At 47.0% G+C, this 20,974-nt stretch overlaps 1 protein-coding gene across 5 annotated transcripts in view; it reads left to right on the plus strand.

The window, feature by feature from the left end:
* LOC115158899 (lipoma-preferred partner homolog) overlaps nt 1–20,974 on the plus strand; it is a 357,166-nt gene that overhangs the window by 329,538 nt on the left and 6,654 nt on the right. For all 5 annotated transcript variants that reach the window (XM_029708324.1, XM_029708325.1, XM_029708322.1 and 2 more), the window contains 2 exons: nt 15,738–15,916; nt 18,701–18,821. In XM_029708324.1, the coding sequence (XP_029564184.1) occupies nt 15,738–15,916; nt 18,701–18,821 (300 nt within the window). The remainder of the gene's footprint in view (nt 1–15,737; nt 15,917–18,700; nt 18,822–20,974) is intronic.

The raw sequence follows: 20,974 nt of genomic DNA on the forward strand, positions 1-20,974 counted from the left end.
TTTCATGAGCTGAATTAAAAGATCCCAGACATTTTCCATACGTGCAAAAGCTTATTTCTCTCAAATTGTGTGCACAGATTTGTTTACACCCCTGTTAGTGAGCATTTCTTCTTTGCCAAGATAATCCATCCACCTGACAGGTGTGGCATATCAAGAAGCTGATTAATCAGGTGCACCTTGTGCTGGGGACAGTAAAAAGATCACTCTAAAATGTGCAGCTTTGTCACACAACACAATGCCACAGATGTCTCAAGTTTTGAGGGAACGTACAATTGGCATGCTGATTGAAGGAATGTCCACCAGAGCTGTTTCCAGAGAATTGAATGTTCATTTCTCTACCATAAGCCACCTCCAACGTTGTTTTAGAGAATTTGGCAGTACGTCCAACCAGCCTCACAACCGCAGACCACATGTTACCATGCCAGCCCTCCACATCCGGCTTGTTCAGCTGCGGGATGGTCTGAGACCAGCCACCCGGACAGCTGATGAAACTGTGGGTTTGCACAACCGAAGAATTTCTCCTCAAACTGTCAGAAACCATCTCAGGGAAGCTCATCTGTGTGCTCATCGTCCTCACCAGGGTCTTGACCTGACTGCAGTTCGGCGTTGTAACCGACTTCAGTGGGAAAATGCTCACCTTCGATGGCCAATGGCACGCTGGAGAAGTGTATTTTGATCAATCACATCAGATCTTTTCCAGGTGATCTGGTTGGTCAAAAGACCAATTAGTGGGAAAAAAATATCAGAATTGGGCTGCCTGTTTACATTTACATTTTAGTCATTTAGCAGACGCTCTTATCCAGAGCGACTTACAGTAGTGAATTCATACATTTTTTTTCGTATTTTTTTGTACTGGCCCCTCGTGGGAATCGAAACCCACAACCCTGGCGTTGCAAACACCATGCTCTACCAACTGAGCTACAGGGAAGACCTGTTCAATCGCAGCCTTTGTGTGTGTGTGTGTGTGTGTGTGTGTGTGTGTGTGCGTGCGTGCGTGCGTGCGTGCGTGCGTGCGTGCGTGCGTGTTAGGACCTATCCAAGCTGGATGTGGGTCAACCAGCCAACCCTCCTTCAACACCCCCCCCCCGGACAAACATTGAATACTGAAACGAAATAGTGAGATCTTGTTGCACTCTGAGAGAGGCTTTAAATAGCTCCTCTAACAGATGGTGTAGAAGTGCCAGGCTTCCTGACCCTTGAACTTTGCTAATAGGAAAATCACATTGCCGAGACCTTGTTTTCTTGTCACATGATGCTCATAATGACTTCACTAACAGACCGCCATTACTGACCACTCATATATTGCTGCTTCCACCATTACTGACCACTCATATATTGCTCCTTCCACCATTACTGACCACTCATATATTGCTGCTTCCCCCTCCCCCCTCTCTCTCTCATTTTTAGTCATTTAGCAGACGCTCTTATCCAGAGCGACTTACAGTAGTGAATGCATACATTTCATTTCATGCATTTTTTTTGTACTGGCCATCGAACCCACAACCCTGGCGTTGCACACACCATGCTCTACCAACTGAGCCACAGGGAAGGCTCTCCCCCCTCGCTCGCTCTCTCTCCACCCCTCTCTCTCCTCCCCTCTCTCTCTTCTCTCTCATTCTCGCTCTCTCTCTCCACCCCTCTCTCTCTCTCACTCTCTCTTTACCCCCTCTCGCTCGCTCTCTCTCTCCCCTCGCCCCTCCCTCTCTCTCTCCCCCCTCTTGCTCGCTCTCTCCGCCCTCTCTCTCCCCCCTCTTTCCCTCCTCTCACTCTCTTTCTTCCCCCTTCTCTCTCTCTTCCCCTCTTTCTCTCGCTCTCTTTTCCCCTCTCTCTCCCCCTCTCTCGCTCTCTCTTCCCTCTCTCTCGCTCTCTCTTTCTCTTTCTCTTTTCCCCCCTCGCTCTCTCTTCCACCCTCTCTCTCTCGCTCTCTCTTCCACCCTCTCTCTCGCTCTCTCTTTCCCCCCTCTCTCTCTCGCTCTCTCCCCCCCACCTCTCTCTCCCCTCTCTCTCTCTCGCTTCCCCCATCTCTCTCACTCTCTCTCTCGCTCTCTCTTCCCTCTCTCTCCCCCTTCTCTCACTCACTCTCTCTCTCTCTCTCTCTCTCTCTCTCTCTCTCTCTCTCTCTCTCTCTCTCTCTCTCCCCCTTCTCTCTCTCTCTCTCTCTCTCTCTCTCTCCCTCTCTCCATTCATCTTTCTCCCCCCTTTACCTGTCAACCAGGCATGTGCTTACTGTGAGAAGCTGATATGAGCATGGTGGAACGGTGCACCTCTTTATAACTCTCCGTTCTCTGCTGCTCCGTTCTGCTGCTCCGTTCTGCTGCCTCTTTATAACTCTCCGTTCTGCTGCCCCGTTCTGCTGCCTCTTTATAACTCTCCGTTCTCTGCTGCCCCTGTTCTGCTGCCTCTCTTTATAACTCTCCGTTCTCTGCTGCTCCGTTCTGCTGCCTCTTTATAACTCTCCGTTCTCTGCTGCCCCTGTTCTGCTGCCTCTTTATAACTCTCCGTTCTCTGCTGCCCCTGTTCTGCTGCCTCTCTTTATAACTCTCCGTTCTCTGCTGCCCCTGTTCTGCTGCCTCTCTTTATAACTCTCCGTTCTCTGCTGCCCCGTTCTGCTGCCTCTCTTTATAACTCTCCGTTCTCTGCTGCCCCTGTTCTGCTGCCTCTCTTTATAACTCTCCGTTCTCTGCTGCCCCCGTTCTGCTGCCTCTCTTTTATAACTCTCCGTTCTCTGCTGCCCCTGTTCTGCTGCCTCTCTTTATAACTCTCCGTTCTCTGCTGCTCCGTTCTGCTGCCTCTCTTTATAACTCTCCGTTCTCTGCTGCTCCGTTCTGCTGCCTCTCTTTATAACTCTCCGTTCTCTGCTGCTCCGTTCTGCTGCCTCTCTTTATAACTCTCCGTTCTCTGCTGCCCCTGTTCTGCTGCCTCTCTTTATAACTCTCCGTTCTCTGCTGCCCCGTTCTGCTGCCTCTCTTTATAACTCTCCGTTCTCTGCTGCCCCTGTTCTGCTGCCTCTCTTTATAACTCTCCGTTCTCTGCTGCCCCCGTTCTGCTGCCTCTCTTTATAACTCTCCGTTCTCTGCTGCCCCCGTTCTGCTGCCTCTCTTTATAACTCTCCGTTCTCTGCTGCTCCGTTCTGCTGCCTCTCTTTATAACTCTCCGTTCTCTGCTGCCCCTGTTCTGCTGCCTCTCTTTATAACTCTCCGTTCTCTGCTGCTCCGTTCTGCTGCCTCTCTTTATAACTCTCCGTTCTCTGCTGCTCCGTTCTGCTGCCTCTCTTTATAACTCTCCGTTCTCTGCTGCTCCGTTCTGCTGCCTCTCTTTATAACTCTCCGTTCTCTGCTGCCCCGTTCTGCTGCCTCTTTATAACTCTCCGTTCTCTGCTGCCCCTGTTCTGCTGCCTCTCTTTATAACTCTCCGTTCTCTGCTGCCCCGTTCTGCTGCCTCTCTTTATAACTCTCCGTTCTCTGCTGCTCCGTTCTGCTGCCTCTCTTTATAACTCTCCGTTCTCTGCTGCCCCCGTTCTGCTGCCTCTCTTTATAACTCTCCGTTCTCTGCTGCTCCGTTCTGCTGCCTCTCTTTATAACTCTCCGTTCTCTGCTGCTCCGTTCTGCTGCCTCTCTTTATAACTCTCCGTTCTCTGCTGCTCCGTTCTGCTGCCTCTCTTTATAACTCTCCGTTCTCTGCTGCTCCGTTCTGCTGCCTCTCTTTATAACTCTCCATTCTCTGCTGCCCCTGTTCTGCTGCCTCTCTTTATAACTCTCCGTTGTCTGCTGCCCCTGTTCTGCTGCCTCTCTATATAACTCTCCGTTCTCTGCTGCCCCTGTTCTGCTGCCTCTTTATAACTCTCCGTTCTCTGCTGCCCCTGTTCTGCTGCCTCTTTATAACTCTCCGTTCTCTGCTGCCCCTGTTCTGCTGCCTCTCTTTATAACTCTCCGTTCTCTGCTGCCCCTGTTCTGCTGCCTCTCTTTATAACTCTCCGTTCTCTGCTGCTCCGTTCTGCTGCCTCTCTTTATAACTCTCCGTTCTCTGCTGCCTCTCTTTATAACTCTCCGTTCTCTGCTGCCCCTGTTCTGCTGCCTCTCTCTATAACGCTCCGTTCTCTGCTGCCCCTGTTCTGCTGCCTCTCTCTATAACTCTCCGTTCTCTGCTGCCCCGTTCTGCTGCCTCTCTTTATAACTCTCCGTTCTCTGCTGCCCCAGTTCTGCTGCCTCTTTATTCAGACAGACAGATGTTTGAAACGTTGTTTGCAGTTCAGTTGCTGAATCACATAGGCCGGGAGGGAGGGCATGCCGGTGGGTGGACGGGCGGAGGGAGGGCATGCCGGTGGGTGGACGGGCGGAGGGAGGGCATGCCGGTGGGTGGACGGGCGGAGGGGGGGCGTGCCCGGTGGGTGGACGGGTGGAGGGGAGGCGTGCCCGGTGGGTGGACGGGCGAGGTGGGGGGCGTGCCCGGTGGGTGGACGGGCAGAGGGGGGGGGTGCCCGGTGGGTGGACGGGCGGAGGGGGGGGTGCCCAGTGGGTGGACGGGCGAGGGGGGGGTGCCCGGTGGGTGGACGTGCCCAGTGGGTGGACGGGTGAGGGGGGGGGCGTGCCCGGTGGGTGGACGGGCGAGGGGGGGCGGAGGGGGGGCAGGCCGGTGGGCGGGCGGGGGGTGCCCGGTGGGTGGACGGGCGAGGGGGGGCAGGCCGGTGGGCGGGCGGGGGGTGCAGGGTGTTGGTGTGGTATACACACAGAGACCAAGAGAGCACTATGGAGGAAATAGAAAAGGAAAGAAGAGGAGAGGAAACTGACTTTAACACACTCCACTAACCCTTAGTTCAGCAAGAGGTTGTCTGACCTAAATTCACTTTACCTCATCTACCTAGACGTTTGTTTAGCACGCTGGGCAGACACAGAGAAAGACACAGGCAGAAAACCATAAATACATCACATTTAGAGGGAAGCAGAGAGGGGGAGAGCAGAAGTGGATTATCTGTAGACGTTGACAGCCCTCTAGTGGTGGGTACAGTCTCCCCCTCTCTCTCTCCCTCTCGCTCTCTCTCTCTCTCTCTCTCTCTCTCTCTGTCACCCTGTCTGTCTTTCACTCTCTCTCTCGGTCTCTCTCTGTCTCTCTCTCACCCTGTCTGTCTTTCACTTTCTGTCTGTATGTCTCTCTCTCTCTCTCTCTCACCCTGTCTGTCTTTCACTTTCTGTCTCACCCTGTCTGTCCCTCTCTCTCTCTATTTCTCCATCCCCGTCTCTCCCCCATCTCTCTCTATTTCTCCCTCCCCCTGTTTCTCCCCCCTCTCTCTCTGTCTCTCTCACTCTGTTTGTCTTTCTATTTCTGTCTGTCTGTCTATCTCGCTGTCTCTTTTTTTGTCTGTCTCTCTCTTTCTCAGAGAGCAGGAGGTGGTTTATGTGAATCTGTGGAAGTTAATATTGGCCACAAATCCAACTTCAATGTGAATCAACCAGCTCTCTCTGACGTCAGAACCAAACTTTTGCGTTTAACACATTAAAGAGGGAAAATGATTGCCTTAAACACTGATAAACGTGCACATATACAGTTATCCATATGGGTTAAATTAATATGTATTGTCATTGCTAAAGAGCAGAGAAAAGGTTCAAGTCAAGTGTGCGACAAGCAAGCAGGAGACATCTAGTTTTAAGTAGTGTAGTGATTACAGCTGGCAGGAGACATCTGGTTTTAAGTAGTGTAGTGATTACAGCAGGCTGGAGACATCAGGAGACATCTGGTTTTAAGTAGTGTAGTGATTACAGAAGGCTGGAGACATCAGGAGACATCTGGTTTTAAGTAGTGTAGTGATTACAGCAAGCAGGAGACATCTGGTTTTAAGTAGTGTAGTGATTACAGCTGGCAGGAGACATCTGGTTTTAAGTAGTGTAGTGATTACAGCAGGCTGGAGACATCAGGAGACATCTGGTTTTAAGTAGTGTAGTGATTACAGCAGGCTGAGACTTCTGGTTTTAAGTAGTGTAGTGATTACAGCTGGCAGGAGACATCTGGTTTTAAGTAGTGTAGTGATTACAGCAGGCTGGAGACATCAGGAGACATCAGTTAGGCTACATAAGGCCAAGGTATTCTATTCCCTCTGGAGGAGAGGAGAGGGGTTGTGAACTACTAGTACCTCTAACTGAGAGGAGAGGAGAGGAGAGGAGAGGAGAGGAGGGGAGAGGAGGGGAGAGGAGAGGAGAGGAGAGGAGAGGAGAGGAGAGGAGAGGAGAGGAGAGGAGAGGAGAGGAGAGGAGAGGAGAGGAGAGGAGAGGAGAGGAGAGGAGAGGAGAGGAGAGGAGAGGAGAGAAGTGGCAATGAGAATAAGACAGGAGGAAACTACAGATAGATCAGGTGAAATGAGGTTGCATTCTGCTTTTCATGAACAGAATGCACACTCTCCAGGAGTCCTCTTCTTCCAAACGATTCCCTCCAGTCATCCATCAACTGCTGTCTCTATCTCTCTCTCCACTCTCACCCTGGGTAGGTCCCTATGCAGGGTAGGGACTTTACACTGTCATCCCTAGTTAACCACAGTTTACACTGTCATCCCTAGTGACCCACAGCTTTACACTGTCATCCCTAGTGACCCACAGCTTTTACTGTCATCCCTAGTGACCCACAGCTTTACACTGTCATCCCTAGTGACCCACAGCTTTTACTGTCATCCCTAGGGACCCACAGCTTTACACTGTCATCCCTAGTGACCCACAGCTTTACACTGTCATCCCTAGTGACCCACAGCTTTACACTGTCATCCCTAGTGACCCACAGCTTTACACTGTCATCCCTAGTGACCCACAGCTTTTACTGTCATCCCTAGGGACCCACAGCTTTTACTGTCATCCCTAGGGACCCACAGCTTTTACTGTCATCCCTAGGGACCCACAGCTTTTACTGTCATCCCTAGGGACCCACAGCTTTACACTGTCATCCCTAGGGACCCACAGCTTTACACTGTCATCCCTAGGGACCCACAGCTTTACACTGTCATCCCTAGTGACCCACAGCTTTTACTGTCATCCCTAGTGACCCACAGCTTTACACTGTCATCCCTAGTGACCCACAGCTTTACACTGTCATCCCTAGTGACCCACAGCTTTACACTGTCATCCCTAGTGACCCACAGCTTTACACTGTCATCCCTAGTGAACCACAGCCTGTAAAGTGGATCTGCTCAATAGCATATAGACTATAAATGCCACTAGGCATGCTCCTCAGCCATACTGAGCAGTAACTACAGTATGTGGTGGGTTATGTTCATTTTGCATCGTGGCTGAGTGGGCACGGAAGTGTCATTTTAAACGGCAGGGCCCAGCAGGCGTAGGGAGGGAGGATGACGATGTAGCGCAGTGTTGCCACACACCCCGAGCACTGTTTGAAAACACTGTGGCGCCCTGCCACTGCTCGATACGCACAGCCAGCCAATAGGAGCAGAGAGAGAGAGAGAGATTGATAGTTAGAGAGAGAGATTGATAGTTAGAGAGAGAGATTGATAGTTAGAGAGAGAGATTGATAGTTAGAAAGAGAGATTGGTAGTTAGAGAGAGAGATTGGTAGTTAGAGAGAGAGATTGATAGTTAGAGAGAGAGATTGGTAGTTAGAGAGAGAGATTGGTAGTTAGAGAGAGAGATTGATAGTTAGAGAGAGAGATTGATAGTTAGAGAGAGAGATTGATAGTTAGAGAGAGAAATTGATAGGCAGAGAGAGAGAGAGATTGATTGGTAGTTAGAGAGATTGGTAGTTAGAGAGTTTGATAGTTAGAGAGAGAGATTGACAGTTAGAGAGAGAGATTGGTAGTTAGAGAGAGAGATTGGTAGTTAGAGAGAGAGATTGGTAGTTAGAGAGAGAGATTGATTGGTAGTTAGAGAGAGAGATTGATTGGTAGTTAGAGAGAGAGATTGATTGGTAGTTAGAGAGAGAGATTGATTGGTAGTTAGAGAGAGAGATTGATTGGTAGTTAGAGAGAGAGATTGATTGGTAGTTAGAGAGAGAGATTGATTGGTAGTTAGAGAGAGATTGATTGGTAGTTAGAGAGAGAGATTGATTGGTAGTTAGAGAGAGAGATTGATTGGTAGTTAGAGAGAGAGATTGATAGGCAGAGAGAGAGAGAGATTGGTAGTTAGAGAGAGAGATTGATAGTTAGAGAGAGAGATTGATAGTTAGAGAGAGAGATTGGTAGTTAGAGAGAGAGATTGATAGTTAGAGAGAGAGATTGATAGTTAGAGAGAGAGATTGATAGTTAGAGAGAGAGATTGGTAGTTAGAGAGAGAGATTGATAGTTAGAGAGAGAGATTGGTAGTTAGAGAGAGAGATTGGTAGTTAGAGAGAGAGATTGGTAGTTAGAGAGAGAGATTGATAGTTAGAGAGAGAGATTGATAGTTAGAGAGAGAGATTGGTAGTTAGAGAGAGAGATTGGTAGTTAGAGAGAGAGATTGATAGTTAGAGAGAGAGATTGGTAGTTAGAGAGAGAGATTGGTAGTTAGAGAGAGAGATTGGTAGTTAGAGAGAGAGATTGATAGTTAGAGAGAGAGATTGATAGTTAGAGAGAGAGATTGGTAGTTAGAGAGAGAGATTGGTAGTTAGAGAGAGAGATTGGTAGTTAGAGAGAGAGATTGATAGTTAGAGAGAGAGATTGATAGTTAGTGAGAGAGAGAGAGACGTTACAAAGAGCTGGTAGTCCCATCCACCAAACTACCAGGTGTGAAACAGGGAAGAGACTCAGAGGGTATGTTAATTTGGTATAGTGCAGACCTAACTCACTCTATTCAATTCATCAGAACAGGAACATTTTACATTTGGCTAGAAATTAACCAGGAAATGATCTCAACAGAGAAAAATGTCCTCCTGTGTGCTACCTATATCCCCCCACTAGAATCCCCATACTTTAATGAAGACAGCTTCTCCATCCCTACCTATATCCCCCCACTAGAATCCCCATACTTTAACGATGACAGCTTCTCCATCCTACCTATATCCCCCCACTAGAATCCCCATACTTTAACGATGACAGCTTCTCCATCCTACCTATATCCCCCCACTAGAATCCCCATACTTTAACGATGACAGCTTCTCCATCCTACCTATATCCCCCCACTAGAATCCCCATACTTTAATGAAGACAGCTTCTCCATCCTACCTATATCCCCCCACTAGAATCCCCATACTTTAACGATGACAGCTTCTCCATCCTACCTATATCCCCCCACTAGAATCCCCATACTTTAATGAAGACAGCTTCTCCATCCTACCTATATCCCCCCACTAGAATCCCCATACTTTAATGAAGACAGCTTCTCCATCCTACCTATATCCCCCCAATAGAATCCCCATACTTTAATGAAGACAGCTTCTCCATCCTAGAGGGGGAAATCAATCATTTCCAGGCCCAGGGACATGTACTAGTCTGTGGCGACCTAAATGCCAGAACTGGACAAGAACCTGACACCCTCAGCACACAGGGGGACAAACACCTACCTGGAGGTGACAGTATTCCCTCCCCCATATGACCCCCGAGATAACTATGACAACATAACCAACAAAAATGGGTCACAACTCCTGCAGCTCTGTTGAACGCTGGGTATGTACGTAGTCAATGGTAGGCTTCGAGGGGACTCCTACGGTTGGTACACCTATAGCTCATCTCTTGGCAGTAGTACTGTAGACTACTTTATCTCTGACCTCAACCCAGAGTCTCTCAGAGCGTCCACAGTCAGCCCACTAACACCCCTATCAGATCACAGCAAAACCACACTCTACTTGAACAGAGTAATACTCAATCATGAGGCATCAAAGCCAGAGGAACTGCATACTATTAAGAGATGCTATAGAATGAAGGAAGGTAGTTTAGAAACCTACCAAACAACTAATGGCCAACAACAAATCCAATCCCTCCTAGACAACTTCCTAGACAAAATGTTTTCTTGCAATAGTGAAGGTTTAAACTTAGCAGTAGGAAGCTTGAACAATATATTTAACCTATCAGCAGAAAACCTAAGATAACAACTTAACAACAATGAGAAATGTTTTTTATGAAGAATGTAAAAACCTAAGAAAGAAATTGAGGAACCAACAAAAACACATAAAGAACCAGAAAACCAGAAACTACACTTTCACTATGGTGAAACACTAAAACAATACAGAAATACACGAAGAAAAAAAGAACAACAGAAAGCAGCTCAATTAAACTCTTCAACATTATCCTCCCTAATATTTTAAACCAAAGCCTGATCACCCCAATCCACAACAGTGGAGACAAATTTGAATAGTTCCGGTAGAATATCCGTCAGCAGAAATCTCGGGAAATAATCCTCTGCATTATCATTAACAGCAGACTCCAATATTTCCTCCATGAAAACAATGTCCTGAGCAAATGTCAAATTAGCTTTTTACCAAAATACCATATGCCAGACCACGTATACACCCTTATTGACAAACAAACAAAACAAAACAAAAGTAAAGTATTTTCATGCTTTGTTGATTTAAAAAAAAGCTTTTGACTCAATTTGGCATGAGGGTCTGCTATACAAATTGATGGAAAGTAGCATTGGGGGGGAAGCATATGACATTATCAAATACATGTACACAAACAACAAGTGTGCGGTTAAAATAGGCATTAAACATACATTTCTTCCCACAGGACCGTGGGGTGAGACAGGGATGCAGCATAAGCACCACCCTCTTCAACATATATATCAACAAATTGGCGAGGGCACTAGAACATTCTCCAGCAACCGGCCTCACCCTACTAGAATCTGAAGTCAAATGTCTACTGTTTGCTGATGATCTGGTGCTTCTGTCCCCAACCAAGGAGGGCCAACAGCAGCACCTAGATCTTCTGCACAGATTCTGTCAGACCTGGGCCCTGACAGTAAATCTCAGTAAGACAAAAATAATGGTGTTCCAAAAAATGTCCAGTTGCCAGGAACACAAATACAAATTCCATCTAGACACCGTTGCCCTAGAGCACACAAAAAACGATACATACCTCGGCCTAAACATCAGCCCATGTCTGTTCACTTGGGCCTCTGAGTGAGCGGAGTGGTGTTCTTATGACAAACCATTCTCTCATTAAGAAGCTAAAAATTACATTTCATCTTTTCACAAATAGTTTCATATTTAAACATTTAAATTGCACAACAATTCCATGTGAATCTGATAACTAGAATGTGTAGACTTTCCCAGATACAGTTTATGTCGTCTTGTCATCAGTCATAATGTTTCAGACGCCAACTGATCTGACATCATATTCATTAAGTATCAACGCATATTTTCAACTGGTTGGATTACCGAAATAGGGTTCAGTTTCCCACCTTTTGATGTTACCAGACTCTCTATGTAACAAAGGGCTTTTCCAGAGTCCACTCTATATAGTAGAGAGAGAGAAACGGGGGGAAGGTATTTATGGGGGTCATAAACCTCCCCCATCAGGCCAACATCATGACAGCCCTAAACAGAAAGTACACAGTGGCAGAATACCTGACCACTGTGACTGACCCAAACTTAAGGAAAGCTTTGACTATGTACAGACTCAGTGAGCATAGCCTTGCTATTGAGAAAGGCCGCCGTAGGCAGACCTGGCTCTCAAGAGAAGACAGGTTATGTGCAACACTGCCCACAAAATGAGGTGGAAACTGAGCTGTACTTCCTAACCTCCTGCCAAATGTATGACCATATTAGAGACACATATTTCCCTCCGATTACACAGATCCACAAAGAATTCAAAAAATAATGTTTGCTAAACTCCCATATCTACTGGGTGAAATATCACAGCAGCAAGATGTGTGACCTGTTGCCACAAGAAAAGGTCAACCAGTGAAGAACAAACACCATTGTAAATACAACCCATATTTATGTTTATTTATTTTCCCTTTTTGTACTTTAACTATTTGCACATCATTACAACAATGTATATAGACATATGACATTTGAAATGTCTTTATTCTTTTGGAACTTTTTTAAGGGTAATGTTTACTGTTCATTTTTGCTTTGGCAAAATGTTAACATATGTTTCTCATGCCAATAAAGCCCTTGAATTGAATTGAGAGAGAGAGAAAGAGAGAGGCAGAGGTAGAGAGAGAGAGAAATGCAGAGAGAAAGATGCAGAGATCCAGGAAATGCCTGAGCACAGCCCCCTCCCCATCAGCCAATCACATGGCCTATCAGTCAGCTAATTGATGCTATCTCCATCGTCTTCCCTTCCCTCCCCAGTCCCCCTGTAATTGCAGAGCTGTTTAGAGAGAGAAAATCATTATTTATGAAATATCGGAGTAACAAATGGCAGTGTAGATATTATTAAGGAGAGGGATGTCTGAGATCAGACAGAGTTGGATGGGTCTGCCACGTCCCCCTGCGGGCCGCCTGCCCAGCGAGCCTTCCAGCCTGGAGGGGGAAAACCTGCAGTCATCACAAAGTGGATGTATTTGCAGCCCCCTCTGACCCACTCACCAATCAGAGGGGGGAATGGCGGTCGCTAGGTGGGTGAAAAACAACTGTGTTTGTGTTTGAGAATACTCTGCTAATCAGAATCCCTCAGAGAGAGAGAGAGAGAGAGGGAGGGACATTCTAGACCAGAACCACTCAACGTAGAGATACATTCTAGAACAGAACCACTCAACGTAGAGATACATTCTAGACCAGAACCACTCAACGTAGAGATACATTCTAGAACAGAACCACTCAACGTAGAGATACATTCTAGACCAGAACCACTCAACGTAGAGATACATTCTAGAACAGAACCACTCAACGTAGAGATAAATTCTAGAACAGAACCACTCAACGTAGAGATACATTCTAGACCAGAACCACTCAACGTAGAGATACATTCTAGAACAGAACCACTCAACGTAGAGATACATTCTAGACCAGAACCACTCAACGTAGAGATACATTCTAGAACAGAACCACTCAATGTAGAGATACATTCTAGAACAGAACCACTCAACGGAGAGATACATTCTAGAACAGAACCACTCAACGTAGAGATACATTCTAGAACAGAACCACTCAACGTAGATATACATTCTAGAACAGAACCACTCAACGTAGAGATACATTCTAGACCAGAACCACTCAACGTAGAGATACATTCTAGAACAGAACCACTCAACGTAGAGATACATTCTAGACCAGAACCACTCAACGTAGAGATACATTCTAGAACAGAACCACTCAACGGAGAGATACATTCTAGACCAGAACCACTCAACGTAGAGATACATTCTAGAACAGAACCACTCAATGTATTTAGGCTTGCCATACTAAAGGGGCTGAATACTTATTAAGACTTTTCAGATTTTCATTTTTAATTAATTTGTAAAAATGTCTAAAAACAATATAACACTTTGACATTATGGGGTATTGTGGTTAGGCCAGTGACAAAAATTATCAATTGAATTAATTTTATATTCAGGCTGTAACACAACAAAATGTGGAAGTCAAGGGGTGTGAATACTCTCTGAAGGCTCTGTATTTGTCTATTCCTGCTACCAGTCACCTTTCAGCCCTGTTTAAAATCTGTATCCTGCTACCAGTCACTTTTCAGCCCTGTTTAAATCTGTATCCTGCTACCAGTCACTTTTCAGCCCTGTTTAAATCTGTATCCTGCTACCAGTCACCTTTCAGCCCTGTTTAAATCTGTTTCCTGCTACCAGTCACCTTTCAGCCCTGTTTAAATCTGTATCCTGCTACCAGTCACCTTTCAGCCCTGTTTAAATCTGTATCCTGCTACCAGTCACCTTTCAGCCCTGTTTAAATCTGTATCCTGCTACCAGTCACTTTCAGCCCTGTTTAAATCTGTTTCCTGCTACCAGTCACCTTTCAGCCCTGTTTAAATCTGTTTCCTGCTACCAGTCACTTTTCAGCCCTGTTTAAATCTGTTTCCTGCTACCAGTCACTTTTCAGCCCTGTTTAAATCTGTTTCCTGCTACCAGTCACTTTTCAGCCCTGTTTAAATCTGTATCCTGCTACCAGTCACCTTTCAGCCCTGTTTAAATCTGTATCCTGCTACCAGTCACTTTTCAGCCCTGTTTAAATCTGTATCCTGCTACCAGTCACCTTTCAGCCCTGTTTAAATCTGTTTCCTGCTACCAGTCACTTTTCAGCCCTGTTTAAATCTGTTTCCTGCTACCAGTCACTTTTCAGCCCTGTTTAAATCTGTTTCCTGCTACCAGTCACCTTTCAGCCCTGTTTAAATCTGTATCCTGCTACCAGTCACCTTTCAGCCCTGTTTAAATCTGTTTCCTGCTACCAGTCACTTTCAGGTAGCATAGTGGTTATAGTGTAGAGGTGGCAGGTAGCATAGTGGTTAGAGTGTAGAGGTGGCAGGTAGCATAGTGGTTATAGTGTAGAGGTGGCAGGTAGCATAGTGGTTATAGTGTAGAGGTGGCAGGTAGCATAGTGGTTAGAGTGTAGAGGGGGCAGGTAGCATAGTGGTTAGAGCGTAGAGGAGGCAGGTAGCCTAGTGGTTAGAGGAGGCAGGTAGCCTAGTGGTTAGAGGAGGCAGGTAGCCTAGTGGTTAGAGGGGCAGGTAGCCTAGTGGTTAGAGGAGGCAGGTAGCCTAGTGGTTAGAGGAGGCAGGTAGCCTAGTGGTTAGAGGAGGCAGGTAGCCTAGTGGTTAGAGGAGGCAGGTAGCCTAGTGGTTAGAGGAGGCAGGTAGCCTAGTGGTTAGAGGAGGCAGGTAGCCTAGTGGTTAGAGGAGGCAGGTAGCCTAGTGGTTAGAGGAGGCAGGTAGCCTAGTGGTTAGAGGAGGCAGGTAGCCTAGTGGTTAGAGGAGGCAGGTAGCCTAGTGGTTAGAGGAGGCAGGTAGCCTAGTGGTTAGAGGAGGCAGGTAGCCTAGTGGTTAGTGCAGGTAGCCTAGTGGTAGCCTGGTGGTTAGAGGAGGCAGGTAGTCTAGTGGTTAGAGGAGGCAGGTAGACTAGTGGTTAGAGGAGGCAGGTAGCCTAGTGGTTAGAGGAGGCAGGTAGCCTAGTGGTTAGAGGAGGCAGGTAGCCTAGTGGTTAGAGGAGGCAGGTAGTCTAGTGGTTAGAGTTTAGAGGCGGCAGGTAGACTAGTGGTTAGAGCGTTGGACTAGTAACCGAAAGGTTGCTTGATAGAATCCCCGAGCAGGACAAGGTAAAAATCAGTCGTTCTGCCCCTGAACAAGGCAGTTAACCCACTTTTCCTAGGCCTTCATTGAAAATAAGAATTTGTTCTTAACTGAATTTGCCCAGTTAAATAAAGGTTCAATCGAAAAACGTATGGAAGCCCCTTATTCACTCTTATAAGCCCAGTGAATTACCTCTGTGTTACCTCTGTGAGGTGTGTATCTACTATACAGTGTTACCTCTGTGAGGTGTGTATCTATAGTGTTACCTCTGTGAGGTGTGTATCTATAGTGTTACCTCTGTGAGGTGTGTATCTACTTTACAGTGTTACCTCTGTGAGGTGTGTATCTACTTTACAGTGTTACCTCTGTGAGGTGTGTATCTACTTTACAGTGTTACCTCTGTGAGGTGTGTATCTACTATACAGTGAATTATTGCACCACATGACAAGGGTTAGGTTTAGGGTTCGTTTTTTTTTTTTAAAGTGAGGGCACGAGTCTTCAATAATGACCTTCCGTTCCTCTCGTTTCTATCAAGGGAACACATCTCCCTTGCTACATTTACACATGCTCTCTCCATTGACAAAAATCTCTTGAGTTTTCTGTTATTGAAAGAGACCTTTTCCTTTTTATTGACATAACTGTTGTGTGTGTGTGTTTTTCAGAACACCCTGGAGTCCTGTAACATCTGCAGTAAGCCTATCATGGAGCGTGTCCTGCGGGCTACAGGGAAGGCCTACCACCCACACTGCTTCACCTGTGTGGTGTGTCAGCGCAGCCTGGACGGCATACCCTTCACCGTGGACTCTGCCAACCACATCCACTGCATCGACGACTTCCACAAGTAAGGGGGGGCTGCTGCAAACACACACTCAGACAGAGGGACACACACACACCCAAGTATATCAAATCAAATAACATTTTATTTGTCACGTACACGTGGTTAGCAGGTGTTAATGCGAGTGTAGCGAAATGCTTGTGCTTCTAGTTCCGACCGTGCAGTAATATCTAACAAGTAATCTAACGTAACAATTTCACAACAACAACCATATATATACACAAGTGTAAAGGAATGAATATAATGTATGTTCGTTTTATTGGCTAATAAATGGCCTGTACATTAAGTTGTGAAGAGAAACAGAAGTAAAAATCGTCTAACCTCACGTTCAGAAAGTAAACAAAAAGTCTTGTGAAATAAAAAAACCTGCTGGTTAATTCCTCATGACGAAGTTAACGTAGCAAGACGCCTGAGCAGAGTCCGCACTTGTGTTTTTCAGAGGAAACAGAAGTTAGGTTGAAAATACTGTGTCCCTGAAAACCAGAAACTTTCACTTTCTACCAACGCTGCTAACGGTGTGACAAGCCTGACTTCAACAAAGCAGTCTGGTCGCGTTCCCCTGCTAACGCTGCTAACGTTGTGACAAGCCTGACTTCAACAAAGCAGTCTGGTCGCGTACCCCTGCCAACGCTGCTAACGTTGTGACAAGCCTGACTTCAACAAAGCAGTCTGGTCGCGTTCCCCTGCTAACACTGCTAACGTTGTGACAAGCCTGACTTCAACAAAGCAGTCTGGTCGCGTTCCCCTGCCAACGCTGCTAACGTTGTGACAAGCCTGACTTCAACAAAGCAGTCTGGTCGCGTTCCCCTGCTAACACTGCTAACGGTGTGACAAGCCTGACTTCAACAAAGCAGTCTGGTCGCGTTCCCCTGCTAACGGTGTGACAAGCCTGACTTCAACAAAGCAGTCTGGTCACGTTCCCCTGCTAACGCTGCTAACGGTGTGACAAGCCTGACTTCAACAAAGCAGTCTGGTCGCGTTCCCCTGCTAACGGTGTGACAAGCCTGACTTCAACAAAGCAGTCTGGTCGCGTTCCCCTGCTAACGGTGTGACAAGCCTGACTTCAACAAAGCAGTCTGGTCACGTTCCCCTGCTAACGCTGCTAACGATGTGACAAGCCTGACTTCAACAAAGCAGTCTGGTCGCGTTCCCCTGCTAACGGTGTGACAAGCCTGACTTCAACAAAGCAGTCTGGTCGCGTTCCCCTGCTAACGGTGTGACAAGCCTGACTTCAACAAAGCAGTCTGGTCACGTTCCCCTGCTAACGCTGCTAACGGTGTGACAAGCCTGACTTCAACAAAGCAGTCTGGTCGCGTTCCCCTGCTAACGGTGTGACAAGCCTGACTTCAACAAAGCAGTCTGGTCGCGTTCCCCTGCTAACGGTGTGACAAGCCTGACTTCAACAAAGCAGTCTGGTCACGTTCCCCTGCTAACGCTGCTAACGGTGTGACAAGCCTGACTTCAACAAAGCAGTCTGGTCGTGTTTCCCTGCTCAGACGTTGCACACATCAACCAATGGTTAACTGATATGTAAAATACTTATCCAGGCGCTGTAATATCTGGCGTCAGCAACACCTGGGCAGAAGATTGCACCCTTTATGTCGACGAACAGATGTTTTCACCAACCCACCACCCAACTCACTTCCTGGTTCTGAGCCAATCACAAAGCCACCACCCACCTCACTTCCTGGTTCTGAGCCAATCACAAAGCCACCACCCACCTCACTTCCTGATTCTGAGCCAATCACAAAACCACCACCCATCTCACTTTTCTGGTTCTGAGCCAATCACCAAGCCACCTCACTTCTTGATTCTGAGCCATTCATTGGGCCTCACCTCCAATCCCCTGATAGGAGCTGTCTTCACTTCCTCGAGGATCTTCTTGTTAGAGAGACCTGTTCCTCCTCTAGGTGTTCCCTGTATGTATTTAGTTCAGTCACCTGCAGTTAGAAGATCACTAATTGATTTCACAGTTTATTTGTATTCATATGTACATTCTTATGTTTTCTCTCCCCCTCCCCTCTGTATCTCTTTCCTCCCTCTCTCCCCCTCCCCTCTGTCTCTCTCTCTCCCTCCCCTCTGTATCTCTTTCCTCCCTCTCTCCCCCTCCCCTCTGTCTCTCTCTCTCCCCCTCCCCACTGTCTCTCTCTCCCCCTTACATCTCTCCCTCTCCCCTCTCGCTCCCCCTTTACGTATCTCCCTCTCTCTCCTCCCTCTCTCCCACTCTCCTACTCTCCTCTGTCTCTCTTCCCTTCCGCTCTTTCTCCCCCTCCCAACTCTCTCTCCCCCTTACATCTCTTTCCCTCTCTCTCCTTCTCTCTGTCTCTCTCTCCCCCTCCCCTTTGTGTCTCTCTCTCGCTCTCCTCTGTCTCTCTCTACTCTCTTTGTCTGCCCTTCCCCTCTATCTCTCTCTCTCGCTCCCCTCCACTATGTCTCTCCCCCTCTCCCTCCCCTCTGTCTCTCCCTCTCCCCTCTGTCTCTCTCGCCTCCTTCTCTCCCCCTCCCCTCTCTCTCTCTCCTCTGTCCCCTTCTCCCCTCCTCTCCTCTGTCTCTCCCTCTCCCCTCTGTCTCTCTCTCCTCCTTCTCTCCCCCTCCCCTCTGTCTCTCTCCTCTATCCCCTTCTCCCCTCCTCTCCTCTGTCTCTCCCTCTCCCCTCTGTCTCTCTCTCCTCCTTCTCTCCCCCTCCCCTCTCTCTCTCTCCTCTGTCCCCTTCTCTCCCCCTCCCCTCTCTCTCTCTCCTCTGTCCCCTTCTCCCCTCCTCTCCTCTGTCTCTCCCCTCCTCCTCATCAGGAAGTTTGCCCCTCGTTGCTGTGTGTGTTCTGAGCCCATCATGCCGGCTCCAGGCCAGGAAGAGACTGTTCGTATCGTCGCCTTGGATCGGGACTTCCACGTGCAGTGTTACCGCTGTGAGGTGTGTATCTACTATACAGTGTTACCTCTGTGAGGTGTGTATCTATAGTGTTACCTCTGTGAGGTGTGTATCTACTATACAGTGTTACCTCTGTGAGGTGTGTATCTACTATACAGTGTTACCTCTGTGAGGTGTGTATCTACTATACAGTGTTACCTCTGTGAGGTGTGTATCTACAGTGTTACCTCTGTGAGGTGTGTATCTACTATACAGTGTTACCTCTGTGAGGTGTGTATCTACAGTGTTACCTCTGTGAGGTGTGTATCTACTATACAGTGTTACCTCTGTGAGGTGTGTATCTACTATACAGTGTTACCTCTGTGAGGTGTGTATCTACTATACAGTGTTACCTCTGTGAGGTGTGTATCTACAGTGTTACCACTGTGAGGTGTGTATCTACTATACAGTGTTACCGCTGTGAGGTGTGTATCTACAGTGTTACCTCTGTGAGTTGTGTATCTACTATACAGTGTTACCTCTGTGAGGTGTGTATCTATAGTGTTACCGCTGTGAGGTGTGTATCTACTATACAGCGTTACCTCTGTGAGGTGTGTATCTACTATACAGTGTTACCGCTGTGAGGTGTGTATCTACAGTGTTACCTCTGTGAGGTGTGTATCTATAGTGTTACCTCTGTGAGGTGTGTATCTATAGTGTTACCTCTGTGAGTTGTGTATCTACTATACAGTGTTACCTCTGTGAGTTGTGTATCTACTATACAGTGTTACCTCTGTGAGGTGTGTATCTATAGTGTTACCGCTGTGAGGTGTGTATCTACTATACAGCGTTACCTCTGTGAGGTGTGTATCTACTATACGGTGTTACCTCTGTGAGGTGTGTATCTACAGTGTTACCTCTGTGAGGTGTGTATCTACTATACAGTGTTACCGCTGTGAGGTGTGTATCTACAGTGTTACCTCTGTGAGGTGTGTATCTACTATACAGCGTTACCTCTGTGAGGTGTGTATCTATAGTGTTACCTCTGTGAGGTGTGTATCTATAGTGTTACCTCTGTGAGGTGTGTATCTACTATACAGTGTTACCGCTGTGAGGTGTGTATCTACAGTGTTACCTCTGTGAGGTGTGTATCTATAGTGTTACCTCTGTGAGGTGTGTATCTATAGTGTTACCGCTGTGAGGTGTGTATCTACTATACAGTGTTACCTCTGTGAGGTGTGTATCTATAGTGTTACCTCTGTGAGGTGTGTATCTACTATACAGTGTTACCTCTGTGAGGTGTGTATCTATAGTGTTACCTCTGTGAGGTGTGTATCTACTATACAGTGTTACCTCTGTGAGGTGTGTATCTATAGTGTTACCTCTGTGAGTTGTGTATCTACTATACAGTGTTACCTCTGTGAGGTGTGTATCTACTATACAGTGTTACCTCTGTGAGGTGTGTATCTATAGTGTTACCGCTGTGAGGTGTGTATCTACTATACAGTGTTACCTCTGTGAGGTGTGTATCTATAGTGTTACCTCTGTGAGGTGTGTATCTACTATACAGTGTTACCTCTGTGAGGTGTGTATCTACAGTGTTACCGCTGTGAGGTGTGTATCTACTATACAGTGTTACCTCTGTGAGGTGTGTATCTATAGTGTTACCTCTGTGAGGTGTGTATCTACAGTGTTACCGCTGTGAGTTGTGTATCTACAGTGTTACCTCTGTGAGGTGTGTATCTACTATACAGTGTTACCTCTGTGAGGTGTGTATCTACAGTGTTACCGCTGTGAGGTGTGTATCTACAGTGTTACCTCTGTGAGGTGTGTATCTACTATACAGTGTTACCTCTGTGAGGTGTGTATCTACTTTACAGTGTTACCGCTGTGAGGTGTGTATCTACTATACAGTGTTACCACTGTGAGGTGTGTATCTACTATACAGTGTTACCTCTGTGAGGTGTGTATCTACAGTGTTACCTCTGTGAGGTGTGTATCTACTATACAGTGTTACCTCTGTGAGGTGTGTATCTACTATACAGTGTTACCTCTGTGAGGTGTGTATCTACTATACAGTGTTACCTCTGTGAGGTGTGTATCTACAGTGTTACCACTGTGAGGTGTGTATCTACTATACAGTGTTACCGCTGTGAGGTGTGTATCTACAGTGTTACCTCTGTGAGTTGTGTATCTACTATACAGTGTTACCTCTG

This window comes from Salmo trutta, chromosome 22 (genome assembly GCF_901001165.1).
Source record: "Salmo trutta chromosome 22, fSalTru1.1, whole genome shotgun sequence".
In the NCBI taxonomy this organism is placed as follows: Eukaryota; Metazoa; Chordata; class Actinopteri; order Salmoniformes; family Salmonidae; genus Salmo; species Salmo trutta.